Source organism: Blennius ocellaris (assembly GCF_963422515.1).
Source record: "Blennius ocellaris genome assembly, chromosome: 4".
Taxonomy (NCBI): Eukaryota; Metazoa; Chordata; class Actinopteri; order Blenniiformes; family Blenniidae; genus Blennius; species Blennius ocellaris.
Window position 1 is genome coordinate 13,984,121 of NC_137653.1, and position 24,405 is coordinate 14,008,525.

Genomic DNA, 24,405 nt, shown 5'->3' on the forward strand with positions numbered 1-24,405 from the left:
GTGAAAAAATGTTGGTGATGTACATCTGTTATATTATCAAATGGCTGTGATAAAATGTATAATTCAAACCATTTAACAACTGACAACTATTTAAAAGGTTGTTATATTAAAATTTTTATTTTAAAATGTGGTTGAATCCCCATCTATCATAACGACTATGAGAGAAATAAGAATCTTTCCTCCAGTCCTGCAGAGGGCGCTGCAATTTAACATGTAATCCATTAACATTTTTGTCCCTGTGCTGCTTCCGTCCACAGCGTGGCTGTCAATGACGTTCTGAGCTTTTATAAGTCATTTATTTTTCCTACAGTGTGAAATGATGTCGCTAATATTTCTATTCAGAACTATTGCAAAAGATGTCACGAAGGTGAGAATATTAAACTTAAACATTTGTTGACGCCTATCGAGATTTTTAGTCTGTCTGATCGTCATTTCTGATGCATTATCCAACTTTCTTGGTGTTTAAGTCATTCAGTTATCCATTCATTCGTTCTCCATTGTCTTCGTGAGAAAGAGTTAATGTCGGGACACATTTTGTTGTTATGTTTTACCCGAACATGTGAAGTGACAACGTTTTGACACACCTGAACCACAGCAGACAGTCAAGATGTGATTCACTGAACTGATTGTGACCTGTTTCTTCAGGTCAGCCTCAGCCAGCATGCACAGTCTTTACACTCAGGATGTCAGCTCCTGGCTGCAGAGAAATCCCTCCTGATGAAACTGAGGAAAACCACCGGCTACACTTTCATCAACTGCAAGAAAGCCCTGGAGAAGTTTGACAATGACATAGCAAAGGTATTCGCCTCCTCACATCAATGAACTGAAGAATCAATGAATCAATTTGACTCTCTTGTATATTTTTATTTCAATAATGATCAAATCAGCATACACAAGAAGCACATTGCATTGATCCAACCTGTTGATGAGTCCATCCTGTTTGTTTCTATGTGAAGAATGTGGTCCCATTACTCCAAAATAATTTTGAGGTGAAGATTTCCCATTACAAAAGTTCTTCACTAAGCTTACCTTAACTCGCAGGCAGAGAGCTGGCTCCATGAGCAGGCCCAGAAGGAGGGCTGGAACAAAGCAAACAAGCTGGAGGGTCGGAAAGCCAAAGAGGGTCTGATCGGCTTGTTTGTTGGCGATAGCAGTGCAGTCATGGTGGAGGTAATGCCGGCTGCTGCTGGAGTTCATCTGCAGCATCACCATGTCAGCTTGCATGCAGCTTACACTTGGTGGAGGTGAGTTTCTTCATTCCCATCTGTTTTGCTGCAGGTTAACTGTGAGACAGACTTTGTCGCTCGTAATGAGAAGTTCCAGGAGCTGGTGAAGGACGTGACATTCGCCGCGTTGACGCATCATCGGAATAAAACTCAAAGCAAGGCTGGATATGTGAAGGTGAAGATGCACACTGGGGACATCAGAGTGCAAGCTCAACATTCTTTGCTTAGATATTTCTTACTTGTTTCCAAATATGAACTCCATGCGTACAATATTTCTGTCATGCGAGATCAAACACTTTTGAGTTCTGTGTTGCAGTACAATAGAGGAGACACTGGATATAGATTAAGGTTGATAGAAGCCATTTTCATCACAGTGACCGAGTGCTTTTGCTTGTTGCTGCCCTTAAGGTTTCTCTGGTTTTGTCTTTTAGAGTGTCCTCTCAGCAGATGAGATGAGTAAACTTGGAGTTGGGGATGGATCTTCATTGGCTGATCGGGTGGCTTTGACTATAGGTGTGTAAAGTGGATTTTTTTTGTTTGTTTCTGTTTTTGTTTTGTTATTAATTAAAATGTGCCGTTTTGCTTTGAAACCCTCACAGGTTTTATTTGGATTAGGTTGCTTACATATAGTTCTTATCCTCAACAATTGTTCATAAATTAAAATGAATGCTCTGTTGTATAAATCAAGTCTTTATCTGAACATGTAATGAAGGCCAGCTTGTGATAAACACAGAATGCAGGATCAGTGTTAGGATGAAGATTCAAATTTATTGACTTGTGCTCATGTTTCTCTGTTCAATGACTATTCACACGGTCAGATCTTTTGGCAAACTGCAATTCTTTCAGTAAACACTGAACTGAAAATGGGCAAACCATAATTAGATAATGACTGACTTGATACTAACACTTTTTGATATGGCTTGATCATGGGTCCTTTCTTATGTTATGAAATACGGTTCACAGGTCGCCTTGGTGAGAACATGTCAGTGAAGCGTGCCGTGATGGTGGGCATTCCTTCTGACTGGCGCATCGGTTCTTATGTGCATGGAGGTGCGAGCAACCAGACGGAGGTGGCCCTGGGCCGGTACGGTGCCCTGGTCGTGTTTCAGGGTGGAAAAGAGGGAGGACAGGAAACCTTAGGTCGCAAACTGGGACAGCACATCGTGGGAGAGGCACCTTTGTCTCTGGGTAACATGGACGACCTGCCCTGCGGTGAAAGTGAGACTCGTCTGCTGCCACAGACCTTCCTGGTCGACCCCAGCAGGACCGTGGCTCAATTTCTCAAAGGTCAACAAGCCCGGGTGCTGGATTTTGTCCGATTCCAGTGTGGCGAGACAGTTCGTGATGAAGCTGAATGAAGAAAAGAAACAATTTAGACCAAATAATGATCTTTATTTCATGTGAAGAAATCTCAAGTACGTCTTTATTATTTAAGGTTCAGTCACACCACATCATGAATTTGAACAGACAAAGTGGCTGTAACAGCATTGGTGCCTGATGATATTACAAATCAAACAATTAAATGTTTTTCCTCACTTTTTGTTCATCAAGGTTGTTTGTGTATTTGTCTGGTATTTAAATTACAAGCTTCACCTTTTCACTATGTCATGCAATACACTTGGGGTCTTTCTATAGTCAGTTGGATTGTTTTCCTTTCTGAGTCGTTCAGTGTGTGCAGACAAGTCATTGCATCAAAGATGTAAAGTCTCTATATAAGCACAAGTCAGTCCAAAAGCATGCACAGCGATACAACTTGTTAAGCAACCATTTTAAACAGATTCACTCTGTATTTTAATCAATTGTGTCACCCAATGGACCCTTCAGGTATGCTGGTGCTGGTGTGACATGCCTGTGATGAAAACACCTTGAAGAACTTGACTATTGTCCAATGTGTGGAGCATTTTTCTAATAGCCAAAACATTCCGTCGCCGAATGACAAACTAATACGTCCTGCAAAAATATAAATTGATTATGTAATATTTATTTTATTATTCCAAATGCATTTAGCAGTTACAATGTTAATAAACATAAGGGGCAAGTTCATTTATCTAATGCCATTCAGACATGAACAATTCAAATAGATCTGCAAGAACAAATATTAGAATGAAACATCGAGGGAACATTAACTTTACATTAGTTAAATTATCATTTATAGCCATTATTTCACTTGCAGTTTCCCCATCTTTCTTTTGGGAGCTGCACCACTGCAACCTTTTGAGATTACATTCGAGGCTTCTGATTGGTTTGTCGAGAAATCGTGTGGAACATAATCGAGGCTTCTGATTGCCTGTTGGTGCAGCAGCCGCGGTGACGTCATCGGGACTGTACCAAGTTGAACCGGCCGCTGTCATCATCTCCGCACAAACAGTCCCCGACGTCCTCCGCCATCCGTCAACGAAATGTCTAAAGGAAGCATGGTAAGTCACGAAATCATCCCATAGGTACATATTAAAGATGCTGCTCTTGTCGGATTTACAAAATGAGTATTTCGCGTATTCAAACGTTGGCGTTTGGAAGCAATGACATCCGTTGCAGCGTCTTGCTAACTAGCTTCGTGTCTGCTGGCCTCCTTCTCTCGCTGCAGCTTTGAGCTCTTCACTCACCACTGTGCAACACAGGAGGATTAACTTCATGCATTAATGTCACTGTCTTCGTTTATGTGCTCCTCCTCTCTTTTCCCATTCTGTCTCGACCAGTCGGACTTCTCGGAGGATCAGATCATGGGTGAGTTGGCTATGGTGTGTGCAGGACGTCATTTATTATTGGTCACAACAAGATGTTCATACTGTTTTGAGCAGCGTTTATATGAAATAGCTTTATGGATTTTGACCCTGTAGCTCCAGGGTTTTCTCTGCAAACCACTGGATTCCTGCAGGTAAACGAGTTTGACGTTAAATGGAGTTCAGTGTGTGTTGATTGAAGGCTTAACACTCTTCGCTCAAGATTGAATCATAAGTGCCCCAGACTGTTAAACTAACACGCACAACGGTGTTGAGATGAGGGTGTGTTTGCATGCTGATGGAAAACTATACCACATGCCACTTCCTGGACACACTCATGCCTGATTAGAGCCCCTTTTGTATTTGGAGTTGGACCTCTGGAATCAACCAGGTGTTCTCCCTGAATCCTACACTGGGTAGTTTGTCTTTTGCAGACCATTCTCTTTAAACTCTAGAAGATGTGCAGCAGCTTCTGAAATACTCAGACCAGCCTATCTGACATCGACAACTGGGCCACGCTCAAAGTTGCATGAATCACTTTTGTTCCATATTCTAGTTATTTTGATTGTCATTGGGTTAGCCAGTTGACTTATGTATTTGCAGGGTGTTTATACAGACTTTACTAATTGATTATGACTTATGTTTTTTTTGTTTTTTTTTAAAGGCAGTGAAACACAGTTTTTATCTGTGTTGCTCCACCCCAACCATGGTTATGGATAACAACCGTTGCAGGTTGGAGTGGTGGTAGGTGTCAGGTAGAGGATGCCAAGCGGTACAGTGGTGTCGGCAAAGGGCAAGCATAGGGTGCCTGGGGTAGATTTGGAAGGTGATTGAAAGCTGCCACCTCCAGGTACATCCCATATCTCATTTAGTTTACTCTGAGCTCATAAGCATCACAGAGCAGCTGGTCTTCGTGGTTTCCCTCAATCCAATAGAAAGGTGTTTTATTTACCCTGTCGCATAAGTTACACTTGCGTGCTTGCTGGATTTCTGCCTCACTGTCAAAAACTCGACATGACTGCCCGTGTGTTCTGACAAAACGGGCTCTTATGATTGCTCTTCCCCACTTTTTAAACTCTTAACATTAAAACCTTTTTTTGTGCCGTGCATGTTGTGTCATAAAAGCTCATTTCTTTTCTGTTCACTCAACGTACCCCACGGCTGAACCGCATTATTAATCTGTCCCACTTTTAGAGTTTAAGGAGGCCTTCCTCCTATTCGACCGGACAGGTGAGGGGAAGATCACGTACAACCAGTGTGGCGACGTGATGCGCGCTCTGGGACAAAACCCAGTCAACGCTGAAGTGCTTAAGGTCCTCGGAAACCCCAAGTTGGAAGGTATTCGTTCTTTGTAGATTAATGTTTTGGCCTTTTTTACAAAATATTTTCTGTCTTAATAGTTTAAATCATATAGTGTTTGTCCTTACTAATAATCCATGGCTGAAACGTAGCCTGTTCATTATATAGTAGAATTAAGGAAACACTTTCCACATCCATGATGTAAATTTGCTTTTCAAAACAACAAGTTGGTTTTTACACCTGACTTGTTCAGTCCACTCCATCGCCTGTAATTTGTTCTGACTACCTTCACATCTCATTTACAAGCTCAGAAATTCAGTGGAGGTGCTTCATTGCAGGAGTGTGGATGGTTTTGTTCAATCCAGTAGCCTCAATGACGGCTGAATCGGTGTGTGTGTGCGTGTGTGTCTTCAAAGTTACTCCGACAACTTTGTGAGTCCTGATGAGTGTAAATGAGGGTTTTGGTATTTTTTTTGTTTGGTTAAAGTATTATTAAAGATTGTTCGCTAATTAGCTCTGTCCAAACAGTGCTGGAGGAGAAACACTTTGTCAATGTGCTCCAGACAACTTTGTTGTGGCTGATCCACTGCAGAAATGAACCACAAGATGCTGGACTTCGAGCAGTTCCTGCCCATGCTGCAGGCCATTGCTAAGAACAAGGACCAGGGCTCCTTTGAAGACATCGTGGAAGGCCTGCGTGTCTTTGACAAAGAGGGAAACGGCACGGTGATGGGAGCGGAGCTGCGTCACGTCCTCACCACTCTAGGCAAAGCTTCATCCCATGTTCTCTCAAAATTGACACCTTAAATTAAAAACTCTCTCACAGTTGTGCTCTCCACTCCTTGTTTGTCCTAGTTTCTTTTTTCCCCTCAGCTTTTGGATGTTTGTCTTGTATTTGTTTCTCCAGAAGCTCAGTGCTGTTACAGTGCTCTCAATATTTAGTTGAGAACATGCAAATTACTTTGTCTGACCACAGCACCCACTGTGCTCTTTTCCTGTCAACGAGCCACGTCGTCTTCATTTCATCACTTTTTCCTTCTCTGCTCCAGGGGAGAAAATGACAGAAGAGGAGGTGGAGACGCTTCTAGCTGGACATGAAGACGCCAACGGCTGCATCAACTATGAAGGTGCGTCGGGTTGGAGAAAGAAACAACAGAATCAGGAGCTCAAAAGTATCAAATGTGCTGCTGCTGTCAGAACAGAGGCTCCTTTCAAAAAGATGTTTGCATTCGTTTATATTTGTAGCTGCTTTCTATGATCAGGATAATTGAAGCTGATTGTGCATGGTTTTAATAGCATGCCTGATTCGGACGATTGTTTTTTCCCTACAAACTGATATGTGGATTAATCCGACCTGTTTCACTATTAAATCTGTTGATGTTTTCTTGTCTCCTTATTCCTCTTTAGAACTTGTCCGGATGGTGATGAGCGGCTGAACATTTCAGGACCACACTTCCTTTTCATTCCTAAATATGTTTTCTTTCCTTGCCCTTCCATCCACGTCATCCTACCTCCAATATGTATGTTTTGTCACTGTAGATTTTTTTTTTTAAGTGCCTTTTCTGTCTAATGTGAAGAAACCTGTCCATCTCATTTTTCCCACATTATTTATCCTCACAGGCACAAGCAGCATCAGTATTATTCCACTGGTTATTTAACCTTTATCACCTCTGTTGACAAGTTTTTTGTTTTGTTTTCAAAGCTCATGTGAAATGTTACATTGAAAAGTACTGAATAAAAACCCTGGTTTCCAAATTGTCAAATCTGTTTAATAATTCACCTCTGAACAAATCATCCACTCCACAATCGGACTCCTCTTCACATCTTTTATTTTTTCCACCCAAACATTTTGTAATTAAAACCTGTTTCGCTTTGATGTTCTCTTTTGGTTTGTTTTAATACAAACTGCCGGAGTCGCTGTCTGCGCTAAAGTGATGATTTACTGAGGAAAAAATTGACGTCTACTGTTTAATAACCGACTGCTGCTACTTTCAGCATAGTGAAAAACATACAGAAACTGAACAGACACTTATTTCATAGCACAAAATCCACACAATGTCATAATAGCACAGATAAAAGAAGTCCATTTAGGCTCACTGCTGTGGTGAGGACTGCAATACTGGCGGGACAGACATTAAACTGTAAAGTTTCACCATCTGACTGGATTATATTTCATGGCAATGACCTGCGGATGTGTCGTGTGAAGAATGAAGCATGTTTTTTTTTTTTTTCTTTTTTTTGGGAGTTCTTCAGACTCTGAGCACACAACAGATGGCACTAGAATAGAAAAAAAACTGAGCAGTAACATGGTTTACAGCTGTGAATGGCATGCGTTGATTTACGCACACGAGTCACACGTCGGATGGACGCAGCACAACGTCCCGAGTCATACACAACGGTGGAGAGGGTAATACAGGCTACAAAGGTAAGAATATACAGTTACAATGTTTGACATATCAAAGAAAGGAGATGGAAGAATTGAAAGTCAAAAATATATATAAAAGATTGATAAGATATAAAAGTGAGGATATTGTTGCAGATATTAAGAACACAATTCTTCATTTCCAGCTGTTTTAAGGTGCTCCCTTGTCTCTTGACAGCGTTGCCATTTCTTCCATCTTTAACGTGAAATGCACCGACTGCTAAAAATCCTCTTCATTTCCCAAAGTAACCACAATAAAAGCTCACAGAACAAACGTGAGATAAACATGATTATATAATAATAATAATTAAAAAAACACATTTTGGTTTAGCAGTTAACACAATTCAGATAAAAACACATATGCGGTTGCAAACCGTAACACTTTTTCACCGGTTCCTCTCAAACAGATTTAACATTCCTCACAAAACCTGCAGCCTGGAGACTTTGAGTTCATCCACATTTCTTAAACATGAAGCTGCACAACAAAGTTCGTAAGTGCTGTTGAGCGTTGTGGGAAGTGAGCCCAAAAGAAAAGCTGTAAGACGACGTCTTTTCAAGACTTCAAGCTGTCAATATTTTCAAATAGTTTCCCGTACTCTTTTGGGAGTATGACGCAACGTGTCTGTCACAGAAAATCCAGTTTACAGTACATTTTCACAAACTGCATCCAAACTACGACGGCGTAATTTCAAACTGGCGGCTTTGATTCGAATCGTGTTTTGATTCGCGACACTCTTTTTTTTCTTTTCATTCATTGGCTTTAGACATGCGACCTTCAGGCCCGACCCTGTGGAGCGACCGTTTGTCCATGTGACACAAAACAAAAGTGAAGGCAAAAGCACAATTCCCAACCAAGTTTCAAAAACTTTTAGGACCAAAATTAAGAACAACGAAATGACAGTATAAGTGCTAACGTTCAATTCCATGGATGCTTCAAGTCTTTCATCGAGACCTTGGGAAACATATTGAAAGTGCTTTTGCTTACATATATTTTCATTAGTACCTTCAGCACGAGGTGCAGGACGGGGGATCATGAAGCACTACACTTCACAAGCTGTCGACACGCTACTGCAGGGAAATAAATGCAACAATTTCCAAAACACTGGAAAAACCAACAAACAGAAGATGGGTCTTTTCTCGTCCTCTCCTTGAGAGCCAGCATGTGGGCGAGACCATCGAAGCTCACTGGATCTCGGACGTCAAGTTTTAAAATCATGGAGTGAGATGATGCTGTCCAGTCGAACACACTAAATCACTTTCAGTCTGTCTTCTATCAAATTTAAAAAGGACTTCTTTTTTTTCAACACATCGCTGAGGTGAATGGATTCATGTTTTGTTTTTTTCTTTTCTCAATTGTCTTGTTGGAAAAAAAAAATTAAAACAACATTAAAAGAAAAATGTAAAATGTGTTCTCTTCCTTCGGTTGATGATTTCTCCAGATGACACAGGCAGGATCCAAAGTGGTCAAGAGTCATTCAGGTTGTCAGGCGATTCATGTTTTCTCTGTGTCTCACTGTGGAGGAGGGACCGGAGCGGACGGGTGGAGCGTTTCCCCGGGCAGCGGGGCGCTCGGCTCTGTCGAGGGAGGAGACCAGAGTACAAAGGGGTTAAAAAAAAATAGTAGTCAACTACTGACATCATCCTCCAAGATCAGATTTTTAGGTTAATGTCTGATCGTCACGATGAGCAGTTTTCTCCAACACACAAATACGTTGTGTTTTGTTGTTTGTAAATGTTTCTTTTCCATCATGAAGTTTTCAAATAAGGCCCCAATTAATACAGCGAATATGAAATGACAAGTCAATGGCATGATGGCAAATGGAGACAGAGAGCAAGATGAAGAGAAATTACAACCACAATGTGGCCAAAATTACAAAAGTTTCATTGATTACAACAGACGAGGAAAGAAGAGAACACCTGTTCAGTAATTTGAATCGTTTTGATAGTCTGGAAATATAAAATGTTTCACTCTGGTACACAAATAAAGCAAATGTGAAAAAAGAAGGAAAAAAAACCTAACAACTTTTTTTTTAGCTTAATAAATAATCATTGTAAGTTCTTCTCTTTTCCAGCTTCATCAAAAGCACTACTTTTCTGTTGGTGTCTGAGGAATATTGAATTCACACCTTTAGGATGCAGCTCAGACTTAAAAAGTTCCACCGTTTTACAAAGAAAAGTTGGGAGCTGTTTTATTTCAATAATCACACAGTCGTGTGTTTATACAAGTAAAAAAAAAAAGCATTGTTCAGCAGTTCCAGTATCTGATCTACTGCAACAGTAAATGATGTGACAAAGCAGTTATTGAAGCTGCCACATTATGTTAAACTCACCGTGAAGTACGGGTGTAGTGCTGGAGCTGGGGTGCGTGGCGGGGGGCTGGCCCGCGGGGCAGGGCGGCGAAGTGTGAGCGACCGCGGGGGGCTGGGACTCCGGAGCCGGGGCGGAGGAGGCTGGTGGCGCGGGGCTCGGGGCCGGCTGAGGCGCTGGTGTGCTGGGAGCCTGCTGATTGGCAGCCACTGCTTGGGGAGGCGGGCCTGACGCTCCCTGGGTGGAGTGAGGAGCCCCGGCCTGGCTGTGCTGCTGGTGCTGGATCTGCTGGAAGTGCTGCTGGCGAGCTCGCATCTCCGCGTACTTCAGCTGCTCCATGTGAAACGACTGGCGGTCGGCCAGCAGCTGCTGCCGCTGGTATTCCAGCTGCACAGGCACATGGAAGACGCAGGACCAATTATTGGGGGATTATCAATGAAACATAAAACTTTAAACAGACCAGAAATGACAGCTTTTATTTGAGTCGACCATGTAAATGTTTATGAAACCGTATTTATGTGACTGTACTTTGCATCCAAAGTTTTGCTACAATCAACCAGTGAAAAAGGGTCGTGTGTTGAACTTTTAATCGAGTTTTTTATTTTTTTTATTTTTAGGCTTCCCCCTCCTCATACACCCTATCCTCCGATCCTTCACTCACAGCTTCGCGCTCTCTGTCCATGATGGTTTCCAGTTCTTCAAAGTGTCGCAGTTTAATCTCAAGTTTCTTCATTTGGGTCTCCACCAGCAGAGCCACCAGGGATTTGATCTTCCTCTCTTCGACAGCAGCCAGATGCTGTGGATACAAAGAAACACAATATCAGGTGAGAGGAAAATGTAAAAACAGCAGCAAGTGTTGAAGGATGCAGCGAGTGGATTTAAAGTGACTCCACCTTGGCTTTGACGGCGGCGGCGGCTAAGGCGGAGGCGGCAGCAGTGGCCAGGTTCCCCTCGCCCACGTCACGCTCCACCTTCGCTTTTCTTTCTCCCTCACTATCTCCTTCTCGTTGTCCTTCCTCTGCCCCCTCTTTTCCGTCCTTCTCCTTTTCCCCGTCACCTAAGAGAACAAAAGGTTTGACTTTTCCCCCCCGGCCTTGGCTGAATCTTTATACTTTACGCATCTTGTAAACGAAATCTTTCCACACCGATCTCGGGCTCTGTCTTATCCGCTTCTCTCTCTCCGTCAGCTTCTCTTCCTCGTTCTTCCTCCTTCTTTCCGTTCTCTGTCTGCTTCTCCTCTTCCTCGTTTGCTCCCTCTTTACTGTCCTGTTTGGTGAAAGCAGCCAAACGAATGTCATCAGCTTAAACTCACAACTTCAAATCATAAGTCAAGATAATCAAATGAACACAATGTAACCGTGTCCATGCGTCATACCTTGGCCTCTCTCTTGTCCTCAGTTGATTGGCTGTCACTCTTACTTTCATCGCTGCTTTCATCTGAAGACAAAATCATGATTCAAAATCTTTAATTTGCCTTCTTCAGTTTCTCTTGGAAAGAAACAGCGATGTTACTCTGTCACGTGTTACTCTTATTGCGAAAGTAAATACAAACGTGGAGGTGATGCTGAATGTGTCTTCCTCATACCAGGCCTTTCTCCCTCCTCCAGGCCGGTGCCTGCGATGCCGCTTCCCTCCAGCCCGTACAGCGGGTCCTGCCGACCGCTGACTCTCGCCGCCTCCTCCACCCGACGGACGTGAGCCTCGACGAGCGCTGCAGGAACCTCCTCCTTCATACGCGAGAATTCCTCTGAGGGTGACAAAAATGAGGATTATGTTTGCTATTGCGAAAAAATAAAATAAAGATTTCACTGCATAATTGACTGAAATGCAAAACGTAGGTGCAACATTATTGAGGTGGCTCACGAGTAATGGATTTAATGGATGTGATGCAAATGTAATAAATACTTTACACAAGAAAAAAATTATTATTCCAAGACACGAGATTAAAAAAATAGTGTCCTCCAATAAAAGTACTGTGTAAGATTTTTTTTTTTTTTTAATTGAGCTCGCCATAAAGAACCAAAAATCTGAATTAGTTATTTGCTGCTAGGAGCCTACTTAGAAAATGTAATCGTTATAGACCCCCCACCACCCAAAAGCTGATTTCTAGACGCAAATAAACACAAAGTGCTTCCCACCAAGAGCAGACTTCGCAGCAGCTGAGGCGACACGCGGGTCCACGACAGAGGCGAGGAAGGCCACGGTGCTCATGACGGGGTTTCCTGCTTGGCTGAAAGGTATGGGCTGGTAGGCCAGAGGGCCCAGGGTGGAGGAGCTGTCCTCCAGGTATGGATCTTCTATGGGCAACCGCAGGAAGTGCAGGATGCATTCGTCCTGCGTGCGGCTGCCCACGTGTTCAGACACCTTGTTCCAGTCGTCTTTGTACATCTCCAGACCCTGAAATAAATAAAAGCTGCAATTTTGTTTCTGAATCCACCCCCCCCCCACATTATATTTTATGCCATATCTGTGGCTGATTTCATACATTTTTTTTAGTTTCTGTGAATATAAAGGCAGACAGTACCTCAAGTAATAGTAGTGTTTCTTGCTCTGTCCACTCCCTCATGGTGCTGGCTCCATTTTTGCTCTGCACAAAGAAGAATCGCCATGTTGTTAATGAGACACAGCTGCTATTACAGAGTCAACAAATCTGAACTCATCCTTGGAATATTGACCTTTGCAGAGCCTGTCTTCTTGTTGTACATGTCAGTGCGCAGACCAAAGTTCTGCAGATCTGCTGGCTTGTCCTTCACTTTATCAGGGAATGACATCATCTGCTGGGTGGCTGGGGTCTGCAGGACCACACAGAGACGAGGAGACACCAATAAAACATCTTGAAGCTGTGATCAGTCTGCATGTGTGTTTATGCACCAGTGCATGCAGCACACAGACCTGAGACGCCTTGGGCTGCAGCGGCACCAGACTGGATGGAGTGTCGGCCAGGACGTGAAAGTGAGAGGTGGGTGGGGGGCCCATTGGTGTGGGCCGGCTCTCAGAGTCCACCTGGTAGTTGATAAGTCCCCACTGCTCCAAAAACGCATGGACTCTGCACGAAAAAAAACAACAACAAAAAACCCAAAGAAATATTCAACCACAAACTCTTTCCCCTTTCATTACTGCTTATAACTCCGTCATTAGGAATAGTCAGTAAAACGTTGCTCCGACCTCATGATTGCACACACGTCTCCCGCCAGGTTCCTGCGGCAGGCGGTGGAGGTCAGGTACTCCTGAGGATTCAGGCGGTAGGTGTCAATCATGAAGTTCCTGTACGCTAGATAACTGAGAAGAAGAGGTGATTAAACACACGGAACATTAAAACACTTTTGTACAATCGTTCTCCATTTTCATTCACGTTGATCTGACACTTACATCTCTGGGGTCTTGGACTTGTTCTTCCCATTGAAAAACTCTGGCAGAGCTCGGCGCTCGATGGCATGAACACTGCAGAGACAGCAGGTCGATCGATTTCACACAACAACAACAACAAAAAAAAGAGCTTTTCCGCCCCTTGAATCTTGAACTCCTCTTTCTGTTACCTGTTATAGTCGAACCAGGCAGCGTAGCTGGGGATGATGATGTGGTGGGTTTGCTCGGTCACGTTGTCCTCATGAAGGTCCGAGCCTTTCACCGGCTCACCCTTCACACTCGGAGAGCCTTCCTCCTCTTCCTGTTCAAACAAACAAACAAACAAACAGCTCACACTCACTTCCTCGCTGTCACCATTCTGTTGCAGAGATGTCTTGTGAAGCTCACAATACCTTTCCCGTTGTTTCCATGGACTCATCCTCTTGTTCATCTGTGCGAATCACACAAAAGAACAATGTGTGAATACACATTGCATTGAACGAAATGCATTCTTCATCATAGAAACACCTTTAACTCCTCTCTTTTAACATGAACATCATATTAAAACACACTCTTAATTTAATCTTTAATCGAGTTTATTTAAAATACTGCCGCTGTAGAGATTTGCGACAGAATCTTCTTCACATATAAACTGAATGGCAAAGTGTCAAACCTGATTAAATGGTATAATATTTTCTAATTGCTGGATGTTACTCGTAAACTTATGCTTGCTTTGTTTATCTTGCTTTGTTTATCTGCGCCTTTTGAACTTGTGTTGCTGTTGTATCAGTCAAAAGTCAAAGCTTTAGAGGCTGTAACAGTATAAACAACTGTCACTACTCATGCTAGTTGGAGAGAAAACTGTGATACAAGGTATCAAGAAAAGACTTTTTGCAAATATTTTCAGTCACAAGAATATGATATATTGTATGTGCAAAATTGTCTCTCGTGTTCAACTTTCAAAAATGTTTGGCAAATATGTCATTCAAGATAATTAGATAAACAAATGAATATCCTAAAGTCACCATACTTCCAGTTGTCATCAGATGAAGAATGAAAGGCAGGCTGTTATTCAGTATGTCAGTGTGCAGGAACAGCTAAATGTACATTAAAGAAGCTCACCCATATCCGTCCCTCCCTTGATCGGGGTTGAATCAGAGTCCTTTTTGGTGTTATCTGTAGAAGAGTTTCAGTTTATTAGCCAGTAATGGGAGAAGAAAAAAAACCCCAAAACAAATTAAAAAACCGCAATGCGGTAATATAAAGTTCACATCGTTTAGGTTTATGTTGCTCTGCATACTTGTCTTGGCCGCATTTCCTTCCTCAGACGCTGGAACAGGTGACGATTCATCCAGGTCCTTTGATGCGTCCTCCTGTTCCTCCTCCCTCTGGCCCCGTTTAGACTTGGTATAGGGGGTCGTTGGCCTGTCAGCACACACACACACACACACACATAATATAACAACATATTACAACGTCTCTGATGCTGCTGTTTTGGTTTAAAATGAGCAGCAGCAGCGTCCATAAAGCTCAGCTCTTCATGTACCCTTTTTTAGTGTTCTTCTTCTTGCTCTCCTGGGGAGGGGGGGTGGGCGATGGCGACGGGGAGCGCTTCCTCTTCTTGGCACTGCCGGGCTTTTTGTCCCTGCGCTCGTCAGGTGTGGTCACCTCATCCGTCAGTGTCTTGGCAGAGATCCTCTTCCTCTTGGGACAGCCCTCTCCGACCTCGTAGTCCTCCTCGTTCATCCACTCGTTGTACTGATCCAGGTCTAAAATCCACTTTGCATGAACCTGACAAAGACAACCGAGTGATGCACGTCAGTCACCAGAAGGAAAACACCAAGTCCTGTCAGTGATAAAGGCGGCACATTCTTTTTAAAGACACATTTGAGCGTCAGAAGGGATAATATTTATTCTTCTGTACAGCTGGAACATGGTTGTATGCAGGCCTTGGCAAGTGGGTGATAAGTATAATACATTTAATTGTTTTTTTTAGACACTTGATGACCATAAATATAAGACAATAAAAAAAAAAAAAAACCCAGAAAGTCTCACAGACCCTCCATTTACTGCATTGACATTATGTATGTTTACACATACATTTCTGTACTTTTGCTTACTAAGTAGACACACTTTTGGTATATTTATTTACAAGGAATTGTGTTATTCTTGTTTTGTCACCAGAGTGTAGAAAAACATCAACCAGAGCATGGGCCAATGAGCAAGAGACACGTTAATCTTTAGTATCATAATGTTCTGGAGGGTGAAAATCTTCAGCATGGAAATTAATGAACATGCAATAAGAGCGACGACGCTTTGCATTTAGCAGAACCTGATGTAGAATTAATTTTACACAAACATCTTTCTCATAGGCATCTGTGAGAGGAAAGTATGAAAGACGCAACAATATCTAATAAATATAGAGCAAGCAACTCAGTTTAGTGGAAAACAGGAATGTTTGTAATGACCATGACTATTGATACACCCTGCATGTTTTATGCTGCACAATTCACAAAGAATTAACAGGTGGATGGGCTCTTTTTCTTTTGTGGTAAAATAATGGAGTTATATATAAAGTGGTCAATCAAGGTAAAATAATTTACAATTAAGCTCCACTGTGTACAAAAAGGTTAAGATGTCTTACATTAAAATACAAACAGAGGAACAGAATGACCAGACAAAAAAAAAAAAAGACCAAACAAGTACCTTCCTGGGCTTTTCAGGGCTCGGAGGATCCTCCACTGCAGCCTCAATTTCACTGGCTGGGATCCAGGTGTCGTAACTACAGAGGTCAAAGGTCAAACAAGATAAAAAAAATTAAAAATAAAAAATAAAAAAAAGAGACAGGTTATTGATTTTCAAATCCCAGCAATAAAACGAAAGAGAATCTTCTCAGAACAAGCTGTGAAAGACCTTTTTAAGGAAGCAACAGTATCAAACAAATGAAACTCTTTGACACAATAAAAGTTGGAGTTTCTCTTTTCACTTTACAGTAAAATGTTTCACGTGCATTTTCCCTCTGATTTGCTTCTTTTGTGTTGGAATGAAAACACAGAACAGACCTGTCAGGAAAATATCCCCAGTGAAGCAGCACTTGTTTATCTCTCTTCATCACGGGACGCACCCACTCCTCTGGAGGATTAAAAAAAAATAAATTATTATATTATATTATATTATATTATATTATATTATATTATATTATATTATATTATATTATATTATATTATATTATATTATATTATATTATATTATATTATATTATATTATATTATATTATTTTAATAATGTCACTCATACAGCAGAATTTTCTGTGATCTCTGTGGACAAATCCTCACCTTCCTCCAGACTGGTGGGAATAGGCACAACTACATGAGAGCTGGCAGCTTTGTCCTCAGTCACAGAGCCCTGCAAAGTCCAAACAAATGATTTAACAACTACGCAGCAAGCCTGAATAACCACGTATGTCAAAGCAAGAGTGTTTGTGGTCCTTCTTTCGTCCAAAATACTCCGAAAATCAACACACCTGATGTCTTTTGATGATGTCTTTGAGTTTGCCGAGCAGTTTTGGCTCGATGTCGGAGCTCAGATAGATGACCGGCCTCGACAAGCAGTTGTTCTGGAGGGAAAGTCAACAATTTTCAAACTCAATCAGCTACATTTATTAACCATTTCTTATCATTAAACATTTCCTTTTTTTTTCTCTCTCTCTCAGATTTCCATTGCACTCACGAGTCACCTTTAATAAGGATTGAGTTTAACCGCACACTTGTGGAACTGAAACAACAGCACTGAAGTACACTCACCTGCACTAAGGACTTCTCAATTGTCATGAACATTTCCACATTTCGATCCATCCTCGACGGATTCTGGAAGTCAAACCTGCGCCTACCAGGAAATTAGACTGGAGTTACACACGAAACGGAAATATAGCCATAATCCAATGGTGCCTTCAAATCTTCTTGGCTGCACGGTTTGGTTTATGAACGATTCTCACAAGTAAACCCTGAGAAGCTGCAGTCAGCCAGAAAGAAAGTCTTACCATCCTTGGTCACTCTTGAACTTGTAGGCAGCGGCCAGGATGTGGCAGAGCGCCCCTCCCGACTTAAAGTCCAGGAAACACTTCATCTGCAGGAGTAAAACACAACAGCTTGAGGAGAACCCAACGGTGTGACGGACGTCTCATTATTTCAAGAGCATATTTTGGTTATTTAAGGTAAGCCCATAGAGGTAATATCCAGGAGGCAATTAACTGGTGAAAGGTAAAATAATTTTACTCATTTGACTGGTTATGCAATATCAATACACTTCAAATAACCTGTTCATATTATACAAGGCCAAGGCTCCAGGTACTAATATTGAGAGTAGAAGACAACCTTCCCTATAGCAGAAGAGGAAACTGTTTTTTTGGTGTGATTTAAGAAACATGGTACAATCAAAAATAAGATACAATCATAATTTAATTTAATTTTGTTTTTAATTAGTTAAATTCTGGGGTGATGCTTCAGCAAGTTCATTATATCAAAGTATTATATTAATCGTCCCCAAAAGTTTCACCAAAAAAATTTGATTAAAGAGTGAATAGCAGAATTCTGTTCTTTGTAATTGAAAATAAATAAATAAGGGAGCTTCAAATTAAGAAGTTATGTCTATAACGATGTTATGTTACCAATAAAAGTTCCTCACTAAGTTACTCCTTAAAAGTGTGAATCATTCAACTCTATGGTTTTATTATAGCAGAATTCTCTCCAACATGATCCATGACAGTGTTAGAATCCAATTCAGATTCTAAACATGATTAAGATGGCAGCATGAAAAGGTCAAAATATCTTTTTTTGCAACATTTTCTTCCACCTGTCACAAAGTAAAGCTCCCTCTACCTTTGTACGTACGCCCCACCTTAACTGCATGTTATTAATAGTACATCACATATGAAAACATTTCAGCTCTAAAAGTCTCACTTAATTGTGAAATAAGTAATTTCTCAACACATGAAGCTTTTATATAAAGTTTTACTTCCACATCAGCAACATAAGCATTAATTTAATTTACTATGAGACCAGCATGGAAATATGTTGTATCACACTCTTTTTGACAGTATTAGAACCCCTTTTCTCAAGCTCATTGTTCTTCTGGGGAGATTTATGCCACATAATAAACAGTTAAATGAGTCATTGTTCCAACCAGTCTCAAATTGATTATTAACAAAGGAAACACAATCGTAAAGGTAGAAGTAGAATTTAAAATCAGAAAAAATTCTCAAAAAACATTTTATAATGTAATATACAACTATTGAAAACAAAATAGCTCTTTAAAAAAAATGCAACAGGTCTAAAGATGAATGACCTTTACAAAAAAAAAAGACATTTTGCAGGCTCTTGAAGTTTAAAAGCCTTTATTTAATGTTTTACGTTTGTTAAGCTTCTGAAGCAGTTTTCAAAAGGTGGGGAGAAAAAGTCCATCCCCACTGCAATGGAAACACTTTATTCTTATTTTTTATTTTATTTCTATTTCCAAGCGCACAAGGAGAGCTTGATGCTGAAACAAGATCAGACGTGTGCGTGTACGTGTGGAGGTGGAGGTCCACTGTACATACTGGCAGCTTGGTGAGGGGGGGGTTGCTGACATGCCGGCCGAAGACCTCCTCCTGGAACTGCAGCAGCTGGACCACCAGGCTGGACAGGGACTTGTTGGTGGGAGGCTCGGCCTGGATGTACTGAGGAGACAGACAAGAGACCGGAGCTTCACAAACTAACCGCTCGTGATCGCCTGGCTGCTGGAGAAGGTCGAAAGTTTCATTGCGGTGATTACTACATAGAAAAAAAATACGGGGGGGGGCGTGATGCAACGAGGGGGATGATTCAAACACATTGATTTTAATTATTATTTATTAAATTATTTATTAAACGTGAGGGGGGGTGGGGGGGGGTGTATTTAGTTGGACTGGGGTGCCTGGACCCCCGCGCAGTGCTCCGTCTTATTGATCCCCGGCCGAGAGGCTCCAGTGAGCGGCGCGCGCCACACAGCCCAACATCTGGATCCGAGCTGCTGCGCCGCGAGCCCGTTAGCTAGCCGGCTAGCTAGCTGGCTGCGCCGCTCAATCGCCCTTTAAAAACAACATCACGGCCCCTGGTGCCACACTGGATGCTGCTTTTGGTCGGGTCGAGCCCCGGTAAGGCGCGGGGAGACCGCCGGGAGCGGCCGCATCTGTTGCAGCTGTTGGCTCAGCATCCTTTTGTATCCCGGCTGAAGTGAATCAAACAGCTGGACGCGGAGCAGCGCCCTCCCTCCTCTCTTTGTCACTGCCTCTGCCCACAGAGGCAGGAGCACAGGGCGCTCACTGGGTATGATTAGAAAACATGCGCTCGGTACCTTTTTGTAATTCTTTCCCAGCCAGACGCGGACATTATCAAACTGAGAAACGGTATCAGACGCTTCGAAATATTTTACATTCGGGCCGCCGTCTTTCTTCCGCACCGCCATCTTTGCCTGCAGACAACTAGTCGACGTTGGCTGCCACCCAGTGGCAACAGTGCGCTACTGCAGCTGTTGGGGGCTGTAATGGCAGCTTGTGTCCAGCAGGGGGAGGAGTAGTGCAGCTCATGTTTTCATTGAGCTGTGAAAATGTTATTTTGTTACAGGACTGGATCATCACTTCTAATCCATTGACTTGTAAGCAGTTTGTAAATGATGCAGTTGTGAGAAGCGAGGCTTATTTTAACTGATTAATGTGCCGCTGACTGTTTTTCAATATATAACCTTGTCCTGGAAAAAGACTGCTGTAAGATGAAATGTATCATTTATAGTGACTATGTGGAGTTTGAAGCCGACCGAAGTGAGCAATGAAGTGTAAATGTCTCATACTGCACAATACTGAGTGTATATCGGACTGCTCTTAATAAAAGAGGACAAATAATGAAGATATGTTATTCGATTAATTAAAACTACAATTGGCTGGTTGATCCTATAAATGTATATTAATTAAAAAACACAAAAAACGAATGATTGTTAGGTTAAAAAAAAAAAAAAAAAGCAAACATACAGAAAAATAGCTATCCTGTAGCCATGTTGCTATTGCTGATTTGTTTGAAATAAGGTGATAAATACAGGAAACCTAAAAAGTTGAGAGTTGCATCATGTATTAAACATAATATTCTCAGGTTTATACAGATCGTTTTGTGATTCATATGCAAGACAATTTTCAAATTGTGGCAGCACATATTGATGTCAGTGCATATTATAGGTGATGCTATAAAGAATGACTGAAAACTGAAAACTTTGTAAACTGACTCTCAAACAACCTTTACCAAAGGACTCCGGTCTGTCACATTACGCTTTCACTTTCTGAATACCTGAGACACTGATGGCCTGTGGGTGGAGCGGGCTCAGAGGAGGCGAAATGGAGCGCCTACCTATGAATTTGTGAGGGAAGAGGATGAAAAAATTAATAGCAATTTAATTTTTAATCTGCTGTGAATGACCTCCCCCTCAATTAAATGGCCTCCTTCAACAGGGCAGAGTTAGTATGCTGATGGAACGTCTCACAGAAACCACAAATATGACATGACCAGTTTCTGATTCACTGGCAAAAAGCGGTCACGCTGCATTTACCAAAGACTTGGTTTTAATAATTTAGGTGATTGTCCCCTGTTTGTTTTTTTCCCGTTCTTCTTTTTCGTCATTGTTGCAGAGCATGTCCTTTATGGTGGTGGTTTGTCTCTATTCAGCTCTCTTATTAAGAACTGCCGACTGGGAAAATCAGCCACGAGGGCCTAAAACCATGGAAAGTGACATCTCTCAGATTTCAATGAAACTTTCCTTTTGATGATTTAAAACAAAAATAAGTACTTTTCTGTTAAAAAAAATATATGTTGGTTGCCATGGAAACAAGCTACCATGATTTATGTCATGTTTTGGCTCTCGTGAGACTGGAAGCAGTCCGAATTTTGACCTTCTTCTCCGGAACATATACAGAAGTGTTTTCAAAGCAACAACAAAGTAGACACAAAGTACAACTCTTGTGCTTTCCAAACATAGGTCGCTTGATTTCAGGATAATATTCCCTCTCAACACAGGATGAAGTAAATTTTCTGAACTGTATATATATATAGTACAAGTGTCCTTCTCTAAGCACAATACATGGGTAAGGCCCAGGAGTGGTTGCCATAGCAACAACAGTTCAATGAAATTGGCTGTTTTAAAAAATGTTTTTTGCAATATATAAGATATTGTGTATTGAGTGATGTTGGCATTCCTAACATTGGATGATGTCAAATATTATTAACTCTATGTGTAGTACAGGTGTCCATCTCGAAGCTCATTATTGCCCAGTAGTGGGCGCTATAGTACCAGCAGCTCAATGACAATGGCCTTGTCTCATTCTTACAAAAGACAGGAAAACTTCATCAAACAAAAGTAATATTTTCAGGGTAAAAACTTATATCCTTATACAAAGTAACCTACGTCTGGAAAGCACAAGAGTTGTACTTGGTGTCTACTTTGTTGTTGCTTTGAAAACTCTTCTGTATATGTTCCTGAGAAGGAGATCAAATTCAGACTGGTCCCAGTCCCACAAGAGCCAAAATATGGCATAAATCACACCCGCTTGTTTCCATGGCAACCAAAATAAAAAGTTGACGATAAAGTACTTATTTTTGTTTTAATTCATCAAAAGGAACAAATATGCAAAGTTTCATTGAAATCCACTGACCTGGACTTTTCACCCCAAAGCTGATTTTCTCAGTCGGCAGCTCTGAACAACCTGGAGCACAAAGTTTAGGAGAAAAGGGGAACCAATCTGAATATTTGTCAGTGGAAACATTCTTCTTATCTTTGTTGTTTGGGGCACATTGTCGGTAATGTATAGTGGGGAAGTAGTTTGCACAATTACCTAAAAGAAAGTTCATCCGTAGTTAGATTCTGTTCCTGGGGGACTTTCTGTGTGGCGTTTCCTCTCCTACCCAAGAAAATCCCTGTTGTCGTTAATTCTGTGACTCTAAATTATGTGTAGGTGTGAATGCCAGTGTGTGAATCGTCTCACCTCTTGACCTTTCTGTATTATCTCATATCTTACCTGTTTGTTTTCTGTTTCAGAGCTAAACCGGCAATGAATACAGTATGTTTCCTTCATGTGCCTGTCAAACTTATTGTCATCATGAGAAGCTTTTAAGCAATGACCAAGTTGACAACTGAGAAAAATACAGTGGACGGGAATTCTTCTTACTTTGAGTTCAATAATTTTAGCTGTTTGGGGCCCTCAGGAGGACAATCCTGACATGATCTAATGATCTGTATGTCTGTATGGTTTTAGGAGGAAAACAAGTTAAAGTCCTTAAATAATTGCAACAGATGGATTATGGCCCCGGAAAATGGTGTTGTTGTTGTTGTTTCCAACAGAATAATGGTACAACATTAGGAGTAGCAGCTCATTTCAAAAGGTCACATGTAATCCCCTAATGCTCTCTATTAGAGTTACAATATATTCTGCATTTGTCATCTCATGATTGATACATTTTTAAATGCTGTGACTGATTTATATTTACTTGATAAGAGATGTAAATTATGCACACTCTGTCCTCGGTTTAATATTGTATTAAGAGGCTCACAACAAATTCTTTCATATGGAGAAACATACTGTATATGAATAAAATGACTATCTAACCTCAAACAGCCCGTCATATTTTAGGGTATCAGGCCATAAATATTTGCATTGCAGCATTATTTTATTATCTCAACCCTCATAAAAAGTGGATTCTGAAAAGGACTTTGAATAAACACGGATTCTTTGTGGCAAAGCCGCATGAAATTCAACAGATATGAAAGTCCAGAAATAACCAAGCAAAATATAGACACAATATACTTTTGTATGTCTTCGACCTTTACCAGTTGTCATGTAGTTCGAGGTTGAAATTAGCCTTCATTATTGGAAATTACGGAATAACACCAGAGCTTGTATGAGATTTTTTTTTAATACATTTTTTTGCAGGTACCTTCCTTGTTAAAAGCCTGATTTTCATTAGGTAAAAAATTATTCCTTAGCTACGCTGTATCGTGTGTGTGTGTGTGTGTGTGTGTGTGTGTGTGTGTGTGTGTGTGTGTGTGTGTGTGTGTGTGTGTGTGTGTGTGTGTGTGTGTGTGTGTGTGTGTGTGTGTGTGTGTGTGTGTGTGTGTGTGTGTGTGTGACATGACCCAGACTAATTTGCGAAAATCCTGAGACAACATTCGGAAGAGTAGTGCTCCTTGAACTGGTATTCCTCAGGCTCTTGGTGTGTTTGTATTTGTTCATGAGCGTGTGTGTGCATAACCGTGTGTGTGTGTGTGTGTGTGTGTGTGCGTGCGTGCGTGTGTGTACGTGTGTGTGTGTGTGTGTGTGTGTGTGTGTGTGTGTGTGTGTGTGTGTGTGTGTGTGTGTGTGTGTGGTGCACCCGTCTGTGCTGAAGGGGAGAGAGTGAAGCCTATTGATTATTTTAATCCTCCTATTTGTGAGTCTGTGATCCTCTCGGTTCAGCCTTCCACAGGGGGATTGCTAATGGGGCTGAACGCTTCCCTCCTCAGCCCTCTCTCCCTGTCCAATTAACTTAACGCCAGAATGTGCGAGCAGGGAGCACTGGGACCCCCCCCCCCAAAGTCCAGCATCTCCAAACCTCTTGTCTCCACTACATTCAGCAAGGATGTCCTCTTCCAGTTCTATCTCTCACCTTTAATTAAAGAACCGACTTCTTGTTTTTATTCTAGGGAAGTGAGAACTCCTTCATGTTTCAATGTTTCATTTTCCCAAGGTGGTTTCGCAGAAGGCGAAAGCAGCAGCAGGTGAAAAGACATGTCTTATAATAAGAAAGCTACTTCCAAACGCCTTGCTATGATTCTGACAGATCTCCGACATTTCAGTATTTTCCCATTAGTATGTACTGTAAGTTCAGCCCTCTTCTCAAGTTGAATTCACAAGCCCATTCTTTAATGAATCCTGAAACACAGAGACGGAGCCAGTGAGCAAAGTCACACTGTGCAATTTAACATTGCATACATGTACAAACTGTCCAATGCAAACACGAACTCTCCCTGTGATACAAGAGATAAGGGTGCAGTGGAA

The 24,405-nt window shown here is 41.5% G+C and overlaps 3 protein-coding genes across 4 annotated transcripts; 2 read left to right on the forward strand and 1 right to left on the reverse strand.

Moving 5' to 3' along the window:
• The first annotated feature begins 244 nt into the window (after window positions 1-244).
• tsfm (Ts translation elongation factor, mitochondrial) lies at window positions 245-2,752 on the forward strand. The gene is made up of 6 exons (XM_080495162.1): window positions 245-367; window positions 646-798; window positions 1,042-1,170; window positions 1,279-1,401; window positions 1,658-1,739; window positions 2,190-2,752. The coding sequence occupies exons 1-6, from the start codon at window positions 317-319 to the stop codon at window positions 2,582-2,584; spliced, it is 933 nt and encodes a 310-aa protein (XP_080351288.1). The 5' UTR covers window positions 245-316; the 3' UTR covers window positions 2,585-2,752.
• Window positions 2,753-3,563: 811 nt separating this feature from the next.
• myl6 (myosin, light chain 6, alkali, smooth muscle and non-muscle) lies at window positions 3,564-6,993 on the forward strand. Of its 2 annotated transcripts, XM_080495658.1 has the most exons (6): window positions 3,603-3,643; window positions 3,923-4,101; window positions 5,141-5,284; window positions 5,838-6,011; window positions 6,295-6,372; window positions 6,653-6,993. In XM_080495658.1, the coding sequence occupies exons 3-6, from the start codon at window positions 5,215-5,217 to the stop codon at window positions 6,679-6,681; spliced, it is 351 nt and encodes a 116-aa protein (XP_080351784.1). In that variant the 5' UTR covers window positions 3,603-3,643; window positions 3,923-4,101; window positions 5,141-5,214; the 3' UTR covers window positions 6,682-6,993. The 2 variants fall into 2 exon arrangements, with proteins under 2 accessions (XP_080351785.1, XP_080351784.1); XM_080495659.1 differs by lacking the exon at window positions 3,923-4,101 and having other exon boundaries at window positions 3,564-3,643.
• A 5-nt stretch (window positions 6,994-6,998) lies between these two features.
• Window positions 6,999-19,801, reverse strand: smarcc2 (SWI/SNF related BAF chromatin remodeling complex subunit C2). Its single transcript, XM_080495660.1, has 26 exons — window positions 19,689-19,801; window positions 18,913-19,032; window positions 17,359-17,444; window positions 17,123-17,204; window positions 16,843-16,935; window positions 16,655-16,724; window positions 16,382-16,451; window positions 16,026-16,101; window positions 14,866-15,110; window positions 14,620-14,744; window positions 14,442-14,495; window positions 13,733-13,770; window positions 13,511-13,641; window positions 13,344-13,415; window positions 13,140-13,253; window positions 12,867-13,020; window positions 12,650-12,766; window positions 12,499-12,561; window positions 12,113-12,371; window positions 11,560-11,721; window positions 11,350-11,411; window positions 11,120-11,240; window positions 10,868-11,031; window positions 10,636-10,770; window positions 9,998-10,361; window positions 6,999-9,242 (listed from the first exon to the last, which is right to left on the reverse strand). The coding sequence occupies exons 1-26, from the start codon at window positions 19,797-19,799 to the stop codon at window positions 9,178-9,180; spliced, it is 3,153 nt and encodes a 1,050-aa protein (XP_080351786.1). The 5' UTR covers window positions 19,800-19,801; the 3' UTR covers window positions 6,999-9,177.
• Between the last annotated feature and the right edge of the window lie 4,604 nt (window positions 19,802-24,405).

What these genes read in the sequence shown, in the direction of transcription:
- myl6 (XM_080495659.1), top strand. Translation starts at nt 5,215, where the DNA reads ATGCGCGCTCTGGGACAAAACCCAGTCAACGCTGAAGTGCTTAAGGTC. An exon ending in TCACGTCCTCACCACTCTAG is followed by an intron (nt 6,012 to 6,294) that starts GCAAAGCTTCAT and finishes TCTCTGCTCCAG; the next exon opens with GGGAGAAAATGACAGAAGAG. An exon ending in CGGCTGCATCAACTATGAAG is followed by an intron (nt 6,373 to 6,652) that starts GTGCGTCGGGTT and finishes ATTCCTCTTTAG; the next exon opens with AACTTGTCCGGATGGTGATG.
- smarcc2 (XM_080495660.1), bottom strand. Translation starts at nt 19,799, where the DNA reads ATGGCGGTGCGGAAGAAAGACGGCGGCCCGAATGTAAAATATTTCGAA. An exon ending in TGGGGATATTTTCCTGACAG is followed by an intron (nt 16,102 to 16,381) that starts GTCTGTTCTGTG and finishes TGACCTCTGTAG; the next exon opens with TTACGACACCTGGATCCCAG. An exon ending in GCCCTGAAAAGCCCAGGAAG is followed by an intron (nt 15,111 to 16,025) that starts GTACTTGTTTGG and finishes TGTCTTTGTCAG; the next exon opens with GTTCATGCAAAGTGGATTTT.
- tsfm (XM_080495162.1), top strand. Translation starts at nt 317, where the DNA reads ATGATGTCGCTAATATTTCTATTCAGAACTATTGCAAAAGATGTCACG. An exon ending in TTGACAATGACATAGCAAAG is followed by an intron (nt 799 to 1,041) that starts GTATTCGCCTCC and finishes CTTAACTCGCAG; the next exon opens with GCAGAGAGCTGGCTCCATGA. An exon ending in GCAAGGCTGGATATGTGAAG is followed by an intron (nt 1,402 to 1,657) that starts GTGAAGATGCAC and finishes TTTGTCTTTTAG; the next exon opens with AGTGTCCTCTCAGCAGATGA.